The sequence below is a fragment of the Oryzias melastigma genome, linkage group LG9, assembly GCF_002922805.2.
Source record: "Oryzias melastigma strain HK-1 linkage group LG9, ASM292280v2, whole genome shotgun sequence".
In the NCBI taxonomy this organism is placed as follows: Eukaryota; Metazoa; Chordata; class Actinopteri; order Beloniformes; family Adrianichthyidae; genus Oryzias; species Oryzias melastigma.
In genome coordinates, this window is record NC_050520.1 from 4,667,728 (window position 1) to 4,682,442 (window position 14,715).

Genomic DNA, 14,715 nt, shown 5'->3' on the forward strand with positions numbered 1-14,715 from the left:
GACTTTGTTGAACTGAACTCAGACGCCATTAAAGCTGTTTAAATCTCTGCTGGAAAAACAAAGATTTGTGGAATATTTTCACCCTGAACTCAAAGACAGAAGCTGGTGAGTCCTGAGACTGAAATGGCTGAGAGAGCTGCTCTTCTGAAATCTTTCCTGAACTGTCACGTTTGTTCAGAGACTTTCAATGATCCTGTAACTCTGAGCTGCAACCACAACTTCTGCGGGAGCTGTCTGCAGAGGTTCTGGGAACAAACTCTGAGCAAAAACTGCCCCATCTGTAAAAGAAAATCATCTAAAGATCATCCGCTTGTGAACTTCAGTCTGAAGGAACTTGCTGACTCGTTTGCTGGAAGACAGAAATCTGAATCATCAGAGACAAAAACAGGAGAACAGAAGTTCATGGAGGTCTGCAGGAAACATTCAGGAGAATCCAATCTGTTCTGTAATGATGAGCAGAGAGCTTTTTGTCCTGTTTGTGAGCTTTCTCTTCACCAGAGTCACAAAGTGGTTCCTGTAGAAGAAGCAGTCAGAGAGCTGAAGGAGGAGCTGAAGTCTGACTTAAAGTCTCTGCAGGACAAGAAGATGAAATACAAAGAAGTGGAGGAAACATACAATCAGATGATTCAACACTCCAAGAAGCAGCTGCTGTCCACAGAGACACAGATCAGAGCAGAGTTCAACAAGCTCCACCAGTTCCTGAAGGAGGAAGAGGAGTCCAGACTGGCAGCTCTGAGGGAGGAAGAGGAGCAGAAGAGGAAGACTGTGAGCAGAGAGATGAAGAGGATCCAGGAGCAGATGTCCTCTCTGTCAGAAAGTATCAGTGCTGTTGAAGCAGAGCTGCAGAAAGACAAGGAGGCGTTCCTCAGCAGTTCTAAAGACACTCAGAGCAGAGCCAGGGCCCAGAGCTCGCTGTCAGACCCACAGCTGCTCTCAGGAGCTCTGATAGATGTGGCCAAACATGTGGGCAACCTGTCCTTCAGAGTCTGGGAGAAGATGAAGGAGAAGGTCCACTTCAGTCCCGTCCTCCTGGACCCAAATACTGCACATGATGATCTTTATCTGTCTGATGATCTGACCAGTGTGAGACAAGGAGAATTTCCTCAGCAGCTTCCTGACAATCCAGAAAGAAATGTGATACATCCTTCTGTTTTTGGTTCTGAGGGTTTCAGATCAGGGAAACACAGCTGGGAGGTGGAGGTGGGAGATCATCCTATCTGGAATATTGGTGTGGCTAAAGAGTCTGTTAACAGGAAGGGAGAGTGTTCTGCTTCACCAGAAAATGGATTCTGGTGTTTATTACAATATAATGGAAAATACACAAACTGTGATGGTCAGACTGTCACTGTGACCAAGAGTCTCCAGAAGATCAGAGTCCACCTGGACTATGACAACGGGGAGGTGTCCTTCTACAACCCTGAAGACATGACTCACATCTACACTTACAAAGACACTTTCACTGAGAAACTTTTACCATATTTCAATGTTGTAAAATCTGGAGATGCAAAAACCTCTAAACTCCAAATCTGTCCGACTGATTGAGATGATTTGACTCTTTTGTTATCGAAAGAAGTAATGGAGAACTTTTTCTTTCATCACAGTGGTAATCTCATGAGGTTTTAACAGCTTCTTCACATTTTTAAGTTTTTTTTCTCAAGTCAGAAACATTTTGCTTCATGTTGGTAAATCCAGATTTCTGTTCTTCATCGTGAACAACTCAGTCCTCATCATTACAATTCCACCATTGTGTTTCATAGATAGAAATTCAAATATTAACAGGCCAGATCAACTTTCTTGGTAAACATTTTTTAAGCTGTATTCATTGTTTAAGTTCAGTTTCCACTTTTTTTTAAAAGAAATTAAAAAAATACGGATCAAAACAATTTACAATTTTACAATCGTCGGGGCTGCGCTTTTTTTTGCACTCTATTCAGCAGCTTTGCTCTTTAGACCTGTTTGTGTCTCAAGTATGCCACTCACCTTTCCTGAGGTTGTACAGCTGAGCTTTCACTCCGTTAACTTCATAAAGTTCAACATGTCCTGATTATTCTCTTATAATCTAAATTTCTCTGCCATTATTCAGCTTGTGTTATTCTTGTGTTCAACCTGCTGTGTTTGTTTGAACATCATCCGCTTAATGGAAACACTTCACTGTTTAAGAAAATCATCACTTGAATTTTGTAAGAAACTATGAAATGTATTCAATGAGTGCAGCAGTATTACAGGAGTTTGGTTTATTTAAGAGATCAAAAAAAAAAAGATTACCAGGGGTTTTATGTGAATGTATTTATTTATTAATTTATCTTATATAAATATACATTATATACTTTGTATAAATACATTTAATAACCTATTAAATTGATTTAATAAATACAATCCTGAAAATGTTCTTTTAATTTGAAAATCATTTCCATTCTTTTGGATGTAGTACATCTTGCTGCCACTAGAGAACATCCTTCGACTGTGGCCGTAAAACATCAGTTATGAGTCTTTTTCAATTCTCCATAAACGTCATCATTAGACCGAATCAGAAAACATTACTGTCTGAAACTGGATTGTCATTCAGGATTCACTGCAGTTCTGTAACTGCTGTAATTAAATGTCAAGTTAAATAATACACCCAACAGAAGAGACGATGTGTTTTGAGGTTACTCACCCATCAAATGATCAAATAACTATGTTTTGGAGTAAAGATGAACCGTTTTTGGAAAGAGATGAGCTCTTGCTAATGGTTAATGCTGTTGATGAGATCTTGTTGAATGTTGGAAGACTAAAATCACAAATGTTGGTTCCATAAATTTCTTTTTTTTTTTTTGCTGTGTAAAAATGATCCCACAGTAATCCAGAAAATGTGACTTTGATGTTTTGTTGATAGATTCTAATTAAAGGCTGACTGAATCTGTTTTTCTGCTCTTTTGTGTCTTGAAATATGATATCTCTTTAAAATGTGGTTCTGTCTGCAAGTTAAGATATTTGAGTTCTTTATCAAACACCTCAAAGCTTTTAAATGATCCTGATCCTGTTGGATCAGATCTTTTAAAATTCAATCTACAAGTAAAAATATATTTGGTGAAGTTGGACATCTTTGTTACACTCGTTTGTTAATATTAAATCCACTAGAAGTGCCATAAAAGTTTAACAGCACTGTTATTATCTTTGTAGAGAGTTTGAAAGGCCTTTATGAAAAACTGTCCAAAGTTTAAAATGATAAGGTGTCAATAATACATTTATGGCTAACTGTGTGGAAAGCTTTCTGAAAATCTAAAACCAGAATTACAGGATCACCGGGATCAAATGTTTATGACCCACTAAGTCCAGAACCTGTTTAATGTTATCAGAAATGTTTTGACCAGAATGAAAACCATTTATGGACTCATGGATGATGAAAACGTGGAAGACGTTTTTAGTCTTTTGGCTAAAAACAAAGTCAATGTTTATAGTTGTAATTGAATAATGTGATACTACACTGGTTATCTATGATTAAAGGATCCTTATTTGGTTTTGGGATCAGAGTTAAATCTTATTTCTTATTTCTGAACGCGAAGCTATGGACCAATACTAGCAGGAGAGTCTACAGGCCAGTATCATTCCTCCCTCTTCTTCTCCAGTTGGAGCCAGATTTTCTTTGTTGGCAAACGTGATGGGGGCCTGCGTCCCTGCATTGATTACAGAGGACTAAAAAACATCACTGTGTGTAATAACTACCCTCTTCCTCTGTTGCCGACTGCTTTTGATCTTGTTAAAGGTGCCAAGATCTTGACCAAGCTGGACCTCCGTAGTGCCAACCATTTGGTGCGCTTAAGGGAGGGGGACGAATGGAAAACTGCTTTCAACACACCTAATGGACTCTTTGAGAACTTGGTCATGACCCTTTGGACTTACAGATAGATAGATAGATAGATAGATAGATAGATAGATAGATAGATACTTTATTCATCTCTGCAGAGAGAAATTCCCTGTCTGGTAGCTCAACCATGCACACCAGCAGTCACACTAAAAAGACATAAAAGCAACGACTCAGTAAAATAAAGCATAGATAAACAGAACAAGAACAATAAAAACACGAGTGAGATAAAAAGAATACTAAAAGTTACCTTAAAATAGGAATGATAAAATAAATAAATAGAAAGTACAGAGTAAATAAAATGCGCAGAATAAATAAATAAAATGTGCAGATAAAATGCAAATACAATAAAAATAAAAATAAAATAAAATAAAATGTGCAGTCAGCAGTGCCTGTTATAAAACCTCATGGCAGTCGGGATAAAAGACCTCCTGAACCTCTCTGTTCTGCAGCGCAGAGAGATGAACCTCTGACTGCGACTGCTTCTCTGAGAGGCCAGGGTCATGTGCAGTGGGTTCTTTTTGTTTTTCAGAATGGCCTCCAACATTCTGCTGATTTTTCCCTCCACCAAAGTCCCCACAGAATGAACCCCTTCGCCCACCACTGACGCACATTTGTCCAAGAGTTTTTGTAGGCGGTTTGTGTCCCTCGCCGAGATGCTGCTGCCCCAGCAGACCACACCATAAAACACTGAAATGACAACGACTGACTGATAAAACATTTGCAGAATCTTATTACAGACATTAAAAGATTTGAGCCTTCTTAAAAAAAAGAGTCTGCTCTGACCCTTTTTAAAGGAGGCATTTGCCTGCACAGACCAGTCCAGTTTGTTGTCCAGATGAACCCCGAGATATTTAAAAGAGGGAACAATCTCAATGGTGCTGCCATCAATTTTTACAGGCTGATGTTTCCTTTCCTTCCTGCTAAAATCTAGGATCATCTCCTTTGTCTTGGTTGTATTTAAAAGGAGTCCATTGCATTTGCTCCAGGTGATAAAATCAGTGATGACCCTTCTGTATTCCCCCTCATCCTCATCCTTTACACACGCCACCACAGCTGTATCATCAGAATACTTCTGCAGATGGCATAGTGTGGACATGTGTGCAAAGTCAGCAGTGTATAGCGTGAAAAGGAATGGGGAAAGTACTGTTCCCTGTGGTGCTCCAATGTCAGACAGCACAGTATTAGACAGTATTACAAATGCACCAGCTGTGTTTCAGCGTTTAATTAATGATGTACTCAAGGACATGATGAACAAATTTGTGTTTGTGTATCTTGACGACATCTTAATTTCTCTCCAGACCCAGACACCCATGTACAGCACGTCAGGGCCGACCTTTAGTGACTCCTGGAGAACCAGCTTTAGTTCCACACAACTCAAGCTAAGTTCCTCTGTCATTTGGGAACTCCAGGGTCTTTGCAAATGGACAGTGCAAAGGTTCAGGCAGTTCTGCACTTGCCTGTTCCTACTGGGTGTGGAGGTGGATGCGTCTGATTCTGGGGTAGGGGTTGTGTTGTCCCAGACGGCGTCTGATAAGCTAATCCATCCCTGCGCGTATTTCTCCAGAAAGCTCACTCCTGCGTAAAGAAATTACGACATAGGGAACAGGAGACTCCTGGCAGACGAGCTAGTTCTCGAGGAGTGCCGGCATTGGTTGGAGGGCGCTGAGCAGCCGTTCCTGGTGTGGACTGATCACTAAAATCTGCAACACATTCGTTCTGCCAAAAGACTAAACTCCCGTCAGGCATGCTGGGCTTTGTTCTTTGACAGGTTCCACTTCTCACTCTCCAACTGGCCTGGCATCAAGAACTTTAAGCCAGATGCTCTATCTCATCAACACCAGAGGGAGGAGAGGAGAGAGGAGAGAGGAGCTCTGTGTATACAAGGAACTCTGCTTCAGCCCTCAGTGTCGGGTTATTTTGTTTCCTGGCTTGTTTTCTTAGCCATGTGAATTTTATTATATAGCTTCAGAAAAATAAAGCCCTTGGACTCTGCCTGTATTGTGCTTGTGACTCTTTTCTGCATCTGGGTCATCCTCCTGATTGCCCAACCATGAGAGACCGTCTACACTGAAAACAAAAACATGGACTTTCAGTGAAGTTGGTTTGTGGATCATGACTGGAATAAAAAAAGTTTAAAAAGTTTATGATCTAAGATAAATTCTATTGATCCCCATGTATGTAAATTAAAATATATTAAATGTTGAAATAAAACAATAGAAATATACAGAAATGAATCAACTTATGTCTGTAAGTTAGAAAATATACTGATTGAAAAGGTAATGATTCTAAAATACTCAAATGTGTTTCAGCAGTTCTACATGATTTTTAAAATCATTTTCTAGATTTGAAAACACTGATTTGCCAGAGCACAGAGAAATGATTACAACTAGACAACAGCCTTCCTTTAGAGGGCAGCACTGAGTATGTATAAGGTCTGAAAAAAAAACAAAAGTGAAAACTCATAACCAAATTAGTCAAAAATGAAGAATATGTTGTTAATATTGTGAAATGTAAGACTCCTGGTTTTACAAACTAATCAAAAGTTAAAAAGCTCTCAGTCTGGGTCAGTAAGGTGCGCGATGGTGTGAATACTGTTGGGAAGCAAGCTAGTTGTTCACAGTGTGCTGTATACCAGCATTTTAAAAGAACACTACAGTAAATGTGAGGAAAGGTGAAGCAGCAACAGGGAGAACTGATTTTTGAAGAAGTCTGTCAAATAAAATCAATTCAAGAATTTAGAGGAACATCAAGAGGATCAGACTAAGGCTGAAGTCGGAGAAGATTCACAAAACACTGACAAATGTTAGTGTGGAGTGGACAATAAAATTTCAATTTTTGGTTAAGAATCTCCAGAACAAGAGCTAACCTGGATCTTATCTGAGATAAGAAGGAAAAGAACTGGACTGTTGCTCAATGGTCCAAAGCTCAACTCTCTGCTGATAAACAAAGATGATTGAGGAAATAACCCTTGAATCTGAAGGGATTCTGTCTTTGTTGAACTGAATTCAGACGCCATTAAAGGTGTTTAATCCCTGCTGGAAAAATAAAGATTTGTGGATTATTTTTAGCCTGAAGCTCAAGACAGAATCTGGTGAGTCCTGAGACTGAAAGACTTTGGGTAGAAATGGCTGATAAAGCTGCTCTCTTTGAATCCTACCTGAACTGTCACCTTTGTTCAGAGACTTTCAATGATCCTGTAACTCTGAGCTGCAACCACAACTTCTGTTGGAGCTGTCTACAGAAGTTCTGGGAACAAACTCAGAACAAAAACTGTCCCATCTGTAAAAGAAAATCCTCTAAAGATTTTCCACATGTGAACTTTGGTCTGCAAGAACTTGCTGACTCGTTTGCTGGAAGACAGAAATCTGAATCATCAGAGACAAAAACAGGAGAACAGAAGTTCATGGAGGTCTGCAGGAAACATTCAGGAGAAACAAAACTGTTCTGTAAAGACGAGCGGAGAGCTTTTTGTCCTTTTTGTGAGTTTTTTTTTCAGCACCAGAGTCACAAAGTGGTTCCTGTAGAAGAAGCAGTCAGAGAGCTGAAGGAGGAGCTGAAATCTGACTTAAAGTCTCTGCAGGACAAGAAGATGAAATACAAAGAAGTGGAGGAAACATACAATCAGATGATTCAACACTCCAAGAAGCAGCTGCTGTCCACAGAGACACAGATCAGAGCAGAGTTCAACAAGCTCCACCAGTTCCTGAAGGAGGAAGAGGAGTCCAGACTGGCAGCTCTGAGGGAGGAAGAGGAGCAGAAGAGGAAGACTGTGAGCAGAGAGATGAAGAGGATCCAGGAGCAGATGTCCTCTCTGTCAGAAAGTATCAGTGCTGTTGAAGCAGAGCTGCAGAAAGACAAGGAGGCGTTCCTCAGCAGTTCTAAAGACACTCAGAGCAGAGCCAGAGCCCAGAGCTCGCTGTCAGACCCACAGCTGCTCTCAGGAGCTCTGATAGATGTGGCCAAACATGTGGGCAACCTGTCCTTCAGAGTCTGGGAGAAGATGAAGGAGAAGGTCCACTTCAGTCCTGTCCTCCTGGACCCAAACACTGCAAATGGATGTCTTTATCTGTCTGATGATCTGACCAGTGTGAGAAATGGAGAAACTTCCTTTCAGCAGCTTCCTGACAATCCAGAGAGAAACATTAAATATGTTGATGTTTTTGGTTCTGAGGGTTTCAGATCAGGGAAACACAGCTGGGAGGTGGAGGTGGGAGATCATCCTCACTGGAACATTGGTGTGGCTAAAGAGTCTGTTAACAGGAAGGGAGAATGTTCTGCTTCACCAGAAGATGGAATCTGGTGTTTATTACATGATAATGGAGAATACACTAATGGTGATGATCAGACTGTCACTGTGACCAAGAGTCTCCAGAAGATCAGAGTCCAGCTGGACTATGACAGGGGGGAGGTGTCCTTCTACAACCCTGAAGACATGACTCACATCTACACTCACAAAGACACTTTCACTGAGAAACTTTTCCCACATTTCAATGTTGGAAAATCTGGAGATGCGAAAACCTCTAAACTCCGAATCTGTCCGACTGATTGAGATGATTTGACTCTTTTGTCATAACAAAAATAACAGATATTTTTCTTTCATCACAGTGATCATCAAACGAGGTTTTAACAGCTTTTTTTTTTTTTTAAGTTTTCTTCTTCTGAAGTCAGAAACATTTTGCTTCATCTTAACATTAAATCTAGATTTCTGTTCTTCATTGTGATCAACTCAGTTCTCATCATTAATTACTCCATTAATTATTACACCACTGTGTTTCACATTTAAAAATGCAAACATTAACAGACCACCACAACCTTCTTGGTAAAAAAATCTTTTAAGCTCTGCTCATTATTTAAGTACGACTACCACTTTTTTATGAAAATAAATAAATACTTTTTTATCTTGTGTTGTTCTTGTGTTCAACCTGCTGTGTTTGTCTGAACATCCTCTTATATGCAGTCGCTTCATTGTTTAAGAGAATCGTTGCTTAAAATACGCAATAAACTAAGAAATGTTTTCATTGAATGCAACAATATGAGGAGTTTAATATTATAAATTATAATAATAATAAAATTTATTTATATGGCGCCTTTCTGGACACCCAAGGTTCCCTTACAAATAAAAAATAAAACATGGTATACAGGTCAACAAAATGACAGTCATAAAACTTATAAAATGTAGTAAAAATTCAATTAATTAGGGGGGATATGCCAGTCTGAAGAGGTGAGTTTTGAGGTTTTTGGCAAACTGAGGGAGTGAGTCCATGTTCTGTAGATCAGGGGGAAGGGAGTTCCAGAGCTGGGGGGCAGAGCGGCTGAATGTTCTCCCCCCTATGAAGATGAGGCGATTAGGGGGTACAACCAGCTGAAGGGAGGAGGAAGACCTGAGGACCAGGGGAGGAGTGGCAACATGGATGAGGTCACAGAGGTATGGAGGGCCGACGTTGTGGAGGGCTTTGAATGTCAGAATAAAGAGTTTGTAGTTGATCCGTTCAGGTACTGGCAGCCTGTGGAGTTGCGGCAGGACAGGTGTGATGTGAAATGTAGCAGGGGTTTGTGTTATGGTCCAGGCGGCAGAGTTTTGAAGCAGTTGAAGTTTGCGTAGAGTTTTGTAAGAGAGTCCAGATAAAAGGGAGATGCAATGGTCCAGACGGGAGGTGATGAGACTGTGCACTAGAACAGCTGTGGAGTGTGGACGGAGATGGCGAATGTTACGGAGGTGGAAGTAAGCGGTCCGCGAGATGTTACTGATGTGGGCAGTGAATGAGAGAGTGCTGTCAAGGATGACACCCAGAATCTTAAACTATGGGGAAGGGAGGATGGAGCTGTTATCAAAGGAAATTGAGAAGTTGAGCTTTTTTAAGGTGGTCTTGGTTCCTACAATGAGAAGTTTGGTTTTACTATTTAGTTTAAGGAAATTTTTAGTGAACCAGGAATTTCTAGGAGGCAATTGAAGAGGGAGACAGGGGGGAGAGTGGCATCAGGCTTGGAGGAGAAGTAGAGCTGGGTGTCATCCGCATAGCAGTGGAAGTGAATGTTGTGTTTACAGAAGATTTGACCAAGGGGGAGAAGGTAGATGATGAATATGGAGCTCCAGGACGATGCCTTGGGGCACACCTGTTGTTACTGGCACTGTTGGAGAGGTGAAGGATTTTAGTTGAATGAATTGGGTATGGTCTGAGATATGACTGGAACCAGTTGAGGGGTACGTTAGAGATGCCGATGTTTTAAAGTCTTTCCAGTAGGATGGGGTGAGAGATGGTGTCTAAGGCAGCAGTCAGATCAAGCAGGAGGAGGATGGAAACTAAACCAGAGTCTGCAGCGAGCAGGAGGTCATTGGTGATCTTAAGGAGGGCCGTTTCTGTACTGTGGAGCTGACAGAAGCCAGACTGGAATTTTTCATATAAACTATTGGAAGAGAGGTGGTTATGGAGTTGTGAGGCAACTGTTAGGAAATAGGGAGGACAACCCAAACAGAGCAAACACAGGTCACAATTAAAATGTTTATTAGGGAGGTAGAATTAATTGGTGTGCCGCCAGATGCACAGGTGAGCCTGAAAGTCAGATAAACAAAGTTATTTAGTGATCCTGGTTCCACGCTTGGGGTGATGGTGATCTCTTACGTAGAACTCCACAAGCAGGCGTGAGAGAAGAACCTTTGAAGCATCCGAGTGCAGGGCGGATGGTGTCAGGAATGATGGAGGAGTCCCCCACTGCTGCTGTGTACAGGATGAGAATCCACCGGAGGGTGAAGACCGACGTTGGAGGCAGCTTTACTCCGTGATGAGATGAGGGATCTGGAAACGTCACGTCTCTCAGGATGGAAACAGAGGAGGAAAAAACCAGCGCAGAAAAAAAACTCCAGAAAGGGGACAGGCTTAAACTCGTTACCAGGCCAGAAAAGGGTCAAAACCATGAAAAGACTCAAAATACAAACATTATAACTTGCTGGAACGTGACTGATTCAACGAACTAGCAGTGAGGAGGTGAAAGTGAGGACCTTAAGTAGTATGAACACCAACTGGAGCACAATGTGAACTTAATTAACACAGGTGAATGAAATTAGAGTGGAGGAAGAAAGGGTGGGGTGAAGGAGCAGGGCTGAACCATGACAGCAACAGCTATTTCAAGGATTTTTGAAATGAATGGAACATTTGAGATTGGGCGGAAATGATTGAGATTGGTGGGATCTGATCCTGGTTTTTTGAGGATGGGGGGTGACAGCTGCTGTTGTGAAAGCAGGAGGAACTGCTCCAGTTTTGAGGGAGGTGTGGATGATTTTTATAATGAGAGGAAATAAGGAGGGAAGGGCAGCCTTGTACTTGAAGCAAAGATAGGTTGAAGTTGCTGATGAATTTTTGAGGAGAAAAATGATATCACACTGAAAAAACGGGAAAAGTGGGGTTGTTCAATTTACAAGTATTAAACATGTGTCTAAAATATGATCAAGTCATGTTTACCTTCCAAACATATTTCAATCTTGTAAATCACACTTAATTTCTGGCAATATTACATTTACATATTTAAATCATCTTGATAAAACATGAAATAATCATGTTTCGCTCGTTGCCCTTTAATTTTAAATATGTAAACCCCATCTGCGAGGAGCCAGTTGCTCCTTAATTTTAAATAGTAAACCCTGTTTGCAGAGAAGCTAGTTGGCTCTTGATTTTAAGTACGTAAACCCCGTCCGCCACGGATCAGTCCAGAAAATGATTTTTTGGAGTCAGCCATTTTATACAGGCAATAAGCAGCTATTCATCGAAGTCACTTATAAAAGGTAAGTTTAATTTACTTTAACTTTATATACATTTATATATATATATATATATATATATGTATATATATATATATATATATATATGTATATATATTCCCCACGGGAAAGATCTCTGCAATACACTCCTATCATAATTATTGTCAAAGTTAAGGCGATGCGCGCCGTTTTTGGACAACTCCCCCTCCTTCGACTGAAGGCAGCGGCCAGCAGCGGACGGCAGGGTGTTACAGAAATCAGAGGAGTTTAGGTGAGGAGGGAGTGAATTTGGGCAGGTTGAGAATGGAAAATAGGGCTCTTGAATTGCCTTCTGATGAATTTATTAAGCCAAAGAAATATTCTGTTTTGGTTTTGGAGATGTCATCTTGATAGTGGTGGATATGGCTATAATACATCTCCTTATGAATAGTGAGACCAGTTTTCCTGGAGAGCCTTTCTAATTGTCGTCCTTTTGCTTTAAGTTGTCTGAGGTCGGGGTAAACCAGGGCGCAGAGACATTGAATGAAATAAACCTGGATTTAAGTGGAGCAATAATATCAAGAGGATTATGGAGGTTACAATTGTAATGGGAAACCAGTTCATCAGGAGTGGAGAGACTATCTGCGCTTGGTAGGTTATTGATGAGTGAGGATAGATTGTCCAGGTTAATGTCCTGAGTTTTACGGAAGGTTATGGTGCGTGCAAGCTTGGATCTGGACATTTTAAGATTGACATGGAAAGATAATAGCATATGATTAGAGAAAGGGAGGGGGGACTGGTTTACAGTTTACAGGTGGGATACCTGCAGCAGACAAGATCTAATATATGACCCTTAATATGGGTGGGAAAATTAATATCTTGACTTAAATGAAAGCTGTCCAGACAGGAAACAAATTATTTGGTAAGGAAGTTATTCATTTTGTCCATCTGAATATTAAAATCCCCTAGAATTATTATATTAGGTGAGAGAGTGGAAATATGAGTGAGTAAAGCAGAAAAGTCAGTGATAAAATTTACATTTGACTTTGGGGGCGGTAGAGAGCAACAATGATAGTTGGAGCTGGGCCAGAGAGCTGCCAGACAGTTGACTCAAAAGTCTCGTAGTCTCGTAAGCGGGGACAGTCACAGGAGTAATCTTCCAACTCTCGCGGTAGATCATCACGAGAACTATTAGACTTTTTACAGCACTGAAGAAAAATAATTAATAGGTAGGATGATGTTTTGTTTTGTTTTTCAGAATGATGAGTGACACTTGTAGGACGTGGCTCTGGCATTATAGTTTTTTTATTGCCTTAGCTCATTACTTAAAACAGAAATTACATTTTCAAATCCACACGGACTGTAGCGGCTGCGGACTCATGAGCCGCTAGAGAGGCTGCGGCAGGACCTTGTTTGTGACGCGCTCCAAAAAAGATGAAGAAAATGTCCTCTGGATGTATCTTGATTTATGAAAGTTTATCATAGACACGGACAACAAAAAATTATGTGTTTGATCGTTCCAAAATACAAAGGCAAATAAAGCGGTCAACAAAAAATACCGGGCCCTGTACACCCTCTCTCAGAACCAACAGAACCAAAACCAAACCCAGGTGAACAGGTCCGCCTAATGATCTCTTTCCTCATCACGTGACACACAAAAAAATTGAAATAATAAATAAATATTATCATGGCTCCTACGCAGACATTTCTTCAAACTTCTTGACATTTGTTCACAACAGATTTAACGTTTTTCATACAATTATTGGTATTTAAATGTTTGAGTGCTTGACTGCTAACAATTATCTATAAAATCCACCAGTTTGAAAAGTTCAGTAAATGAATGAGTCACTTCTCTGAGATGATGTCATTCTCAATCTGATGGTTTTACCTTCCAAATCATGTCAGCGTTGTCTTCATGTTTTAGTCGTCCAAAGCAAAACCATTTTCTCAATTTTCAAAATGTTTCATGAACATCGAACCATGAATCAGAAAATATTCCTGTTTTCAAGAATCATTCAACATTAACTGCAGTTCTGTAACTGCTCTAAATTAATGTTAGGTGAAACTAGATCCAGACTAATGAGGACCCCCCCCCATGCTGGTGCAGCATGCAGGCCTCTTGGTACGCTTTGGTGACCTGAGTTGACCTTTGTGTGGAATATGCATTAAGTCTATTATGTTTTAAAAGACACACAGAACTTTAGTTTAATTTGATCTAACATGTAAACATCTCTTCACAGCTTCAAGAGCAAATTGGTGTCAACTTGAAATGTATGTAATCAAACCTGTTTTCACAGAAGAAAAGGTCCCGACTCCTTTGAGATGAAAATCAATGAAATAATCCGGTTTAACTATCAGCACTCGGAATTTGATGGTTTGTTAGATTTTTCCTCTTCCTCAGATTTTTACTGTTTTTATCAGTGTTGCTTCAAACACTTGAGTAGAAACCAAGTTCTCTCTTTAATAATCACATTCAAATCATCAGATTAATCCAGAGTTTTTCTCACGTTCCTTTTCTTGTAATTCTTTATTCTTTTTCAACATTTCTGGTCTCCTGCTAATTTCATGGATTGACTATAGATTGATTTTTGATGCTTTTATTCTGAAATTGATCAGTTTTGTCGCCCGGCCAGCTGGGCAACTTAAAATTTTTGGTCACACATTTTGAAGAAAGAAGTCACTCTCCCACTTTAAGCCAAGTGACCTGAACTGAGCAGAACCAGCCGGTTTCCTGTGAGGAAAACCCATCATCTCTTCTACACCTGCCTGCAGATCGCAGCACAAAACCTCTTCCTGAAGCATCCTGCTGGTAACGGGACATTCCAGTCATTCTTGACAAATCCAACAGAACCAGAACTCCAGACCGCTTGGTGAGGAGCACAGCTTCACTCATTCAGTCACTGCTCGTGATCAGAGTAAAGATTAACTTTATTTTTACAAAAGTAACATTTTCACCCCAATTTGAATCTCCTTTGAGGATTCATCCTCAAATCATTATCTAAACATCTTTTCATTCACAACAAAAAATTAACACATCTCTCATTACAATGATTTATTGTTTTTATATTTTGATGTTCTTTTTTTATATTTTTTATTCTATGTATATTCTTTTTTAAATATTTATATTATTATGCTG

At 40.1% G+C, this 14,715-nt stretch overlaps 2 protein-coding genes and 1 long non-coding RNA gene across 3 annotated transcripts; 2 read left to right on the forward strand and 1 right to left on the reverse strand.

Moving 5' to 3' along the window:
* The first annotated feature begins 11 nt into the window (after positions 1-11).
* Positions 12-1,564, forward strand: LOC112148538 (nuclear factor 7, ovary-like). Its single transcript, XM_024275730.2, has one exon. It carries the CDS (start codon positions 124-126, stop codon positions 1,540-1,542), a length of 1,419 nt encoding a protein of 472 aa, XP_024131498.1. The 5' UTR covers positions 12-123; the 3' UTR covers positions 1,543-1,564.
* Positions 1,565-6,844: 5,280 nt separating this feature from the next.
* LOC112148586 (nuclear factor 7, ovary-like) lies at positions 6,845-8,743 on the forward strand. The gene has a single exon (XM_024275819.2). The coding sequence runs from the start codon at positions 6,972-6,974 to the stop codon at positions 8,394-8,396; it is 1,425 nt and encodes a 474-aa protein (XP_024131587.1). The 5' UTR covers positions 6,845-6,971; the 3' UTR covers positions 8,397-8,743.
* A 1,590-nt stretch (positions 8,744-10,333) lies between these two features.
* Positions 10,334-11,247, reverse strand: LOC112148956. The gene is made up of 2 exons (XR_002919720.2): positions 10,468-11,247; positions 10,334-10,398 (listed from the first exon to the last, which is right to left on the reverse strand). It is a non-coding gene; the product is annotated as an uncharacterized LOC112148956 (long non-coding RNA).
* Positions 11,248-14,715: the final 3,468 nt, after the last annotated feature.

Excerpts from the sequence above, each read along its gene's own strand:
- LOC112148538 (XM_024275730.2), top strand. The coding sequence starts at position 124 with ATGGCTGAGAGAGCTGCTCTTCTGAAATCTTTCCTGAACTGTCACGTT.
- LOC112148586 (XM_024275819.2), top strand. The coding sequence starts at position 6,972 with ATGGCTGATAAAGCTGCTCTCTTTGAATCCTACCTGAACTGTCACCTT.